Source organism: Orbicella faveolata, unplaced genomic scaffold (genome assembly GCF_042242905.1).
Source record: "Orbicella faveolata isolate gen_17 unplaced genomic scaffold, um_ofav_v1 contig_34, whole genome shotgun sequence".
NCBI classification, from domain to species: Eukaryota; Metazoa; Cnidaria; class Anthozoa; order Scleractinia; family Merulinidae; genus Orbicella; species Orbicella faveolata.
Window position 1 is genome coordinate 13068326 of NW_028301563.1, and position 1923 is coordinate 13070248.

The 1923-nt window shown below is 40.1% G+C and overlaps 1 protein-coding gene across 1 annotated transcript; it reads left to right on the top strand.

Annotated features, from left to right (window-relative positions):
* The first annotated feature begins 271 nt into the window (after nt 1–271).
* Nucleotides 272–1583, top strand: LOC149104865 (vitamin K-dependent protein S-like). The gene is made up of 2 exons (XM_089271481.1): nt 272–501; nt 1402–1583. Exons 1-2 carry the CDS (start codon nt 348–350, stop codon nt 1551–1553), a joined length of 306 nt encoding a protein of 101 aa, XP_089127607.1. The 5' UTR covers nt 272–347; the 3' UTR covers nt 1554–1583.
* Nucleotides 1584–1923: the final 340 nt, after the last annotated feature.

The window sequence follows — 1923 nt, forward strand, 5'->3', positions numbered from 1 at the left end:
CTTAAAGACGGGCAGGGGAGGCTTATTTCCGGGCGGCATATAAGCGAATAGAAATATTGTTTCGGAACGAGGAGTTATAACCTATCTGGGCAACGAATTAAAGCTAATATACCATTACATTTGTAATACATTTATTGTGTAAACGGAGAATATGTTTCAAAAACATCTCTAAAACACTAGTGTGACTGGAGCAACTGGAAAGGACCAGAACGTTATGTGATTTACACATTAGATGGGCTCGTATCGGCGGGGGGTGGCGGGGGGGGGGGCTTATATCGGGAATAATATCTTTGTTAGCAAATAGAAGGGTTTATATCGGGGGAGGCTTTAACGTGGTATTTTACGGTATGACCGTTTTTAAATTTCTACCTTATCCCTTTAAAACAGATATCGATGACTGCGCAAGTCATCCCTGCAAGAACAGCGGGAACTGCACAGACCGAGTGAACGGATTCAACTGCAGCTGTGCACCAGGATTTAATGGCACACGATGTGAAACAGGTAGTAGTTCGTGTAAATAATAAAACAGCAATGTTAACAAACGATTAGGAGCCAATAAAAAGGTGCGTTTCCTAGAAATTGACAGTCACTGGAAAAGGGAAAACAAAAAGAAAGTCGTCTTTGACTATTATTGCCACGAGGAAACCAAAAGATAAACCTTTTTTACGAGTTGCTGTGAAACTTTCATCTTTTTTACTTTTCCAGCAGAAATGTTTTAATTCCTTCTTTACAGTATATTTCCTTGCAAAAGTTTGCCTGTGAGCGGACACACGACCCAATGTTAAACATGCCAAACACAGTAGGGCGTGTAGTTCCATGGTCATAACCTCCAATCTGGTGAAGGGGGGACAGATGGGGAATTGACCGCATGGGTATGGCTTCGATTCAGGGCCGATTTTACACCTGTTGTGGGCAGGTGGAGGCGAAATGATGCGAAGAGTTAGTTACTTAGACGAATCAACGAATTCAACTGCAGCTGTGCACTAGACTTTACTGGAACACTGTGATTGAGATAATCGCTGTAGATAACAGCAGGTCATCCCACATGCAAGTAATAGGGCTGAAACGCCTACAATCGATCGGCAGATGGCAGTATTGTGTGGTTGATATCACTGAAAGTTTCCCGTTAGCCAGCCACACGATTACTCTAATAAAATGTATCTTTCTATATGCCGTGTAATCACTTTAGAAATGTAAAAACTTTGGAGTGGATTTAAGGCGCCAATTCTACTTATTTTCCTTCGTAACAAGGTTCACTTGAGATTTTTCTGATATTTTTTTCGCCTTTTTCACGTGTAAAGTAGTTTATTTTCCCCAGAATTCCCTTTTATGCCCGTAATGGGACACTTAACCATCCATTGCGACATTGAAATAGTAACATTTAGATCCCTTTGTTTTTAGACATCGACGAGTGCGCAGCACAGGTCGACCCATGTAATGCTGTTGCCAACTCTGAGTGCAAGAATACGGATGGATCGTACAACTGCCAGTGCAAAGATGGATTTGTAAAGAACGGTCTTAATTGTGAAGGTGCAACACAGTTTTATCATTAGTAGGGATATCTTCTATTCTGTTTTAATTAGCTATAGTTAAAAACTTTATTTGTCGTTATGTAAGGACGGTTTGTCACATTTAAGAATCTTATTTAACAAGTAGGCATGTATCAAGACAAAAATAATAAATAACCCATATGAAGTTAGAATCCACTACATAGTTGGTTAAAGTATCCCACATGGTATTCCTCCAGCGGTTTATCCAATGCCAGAGAGTAAACATACCTTAGTGGAGAAACACTGGCGCTGATTGCGATGTTCTCGCACTTAGAGTCGATAAATATCATCGCATGAAGGACAAATTTATTCAGCTATGGCTTACCTACAGGTTACCCAACAACATTTGAACTGGAAATTTAAAATGTAAATA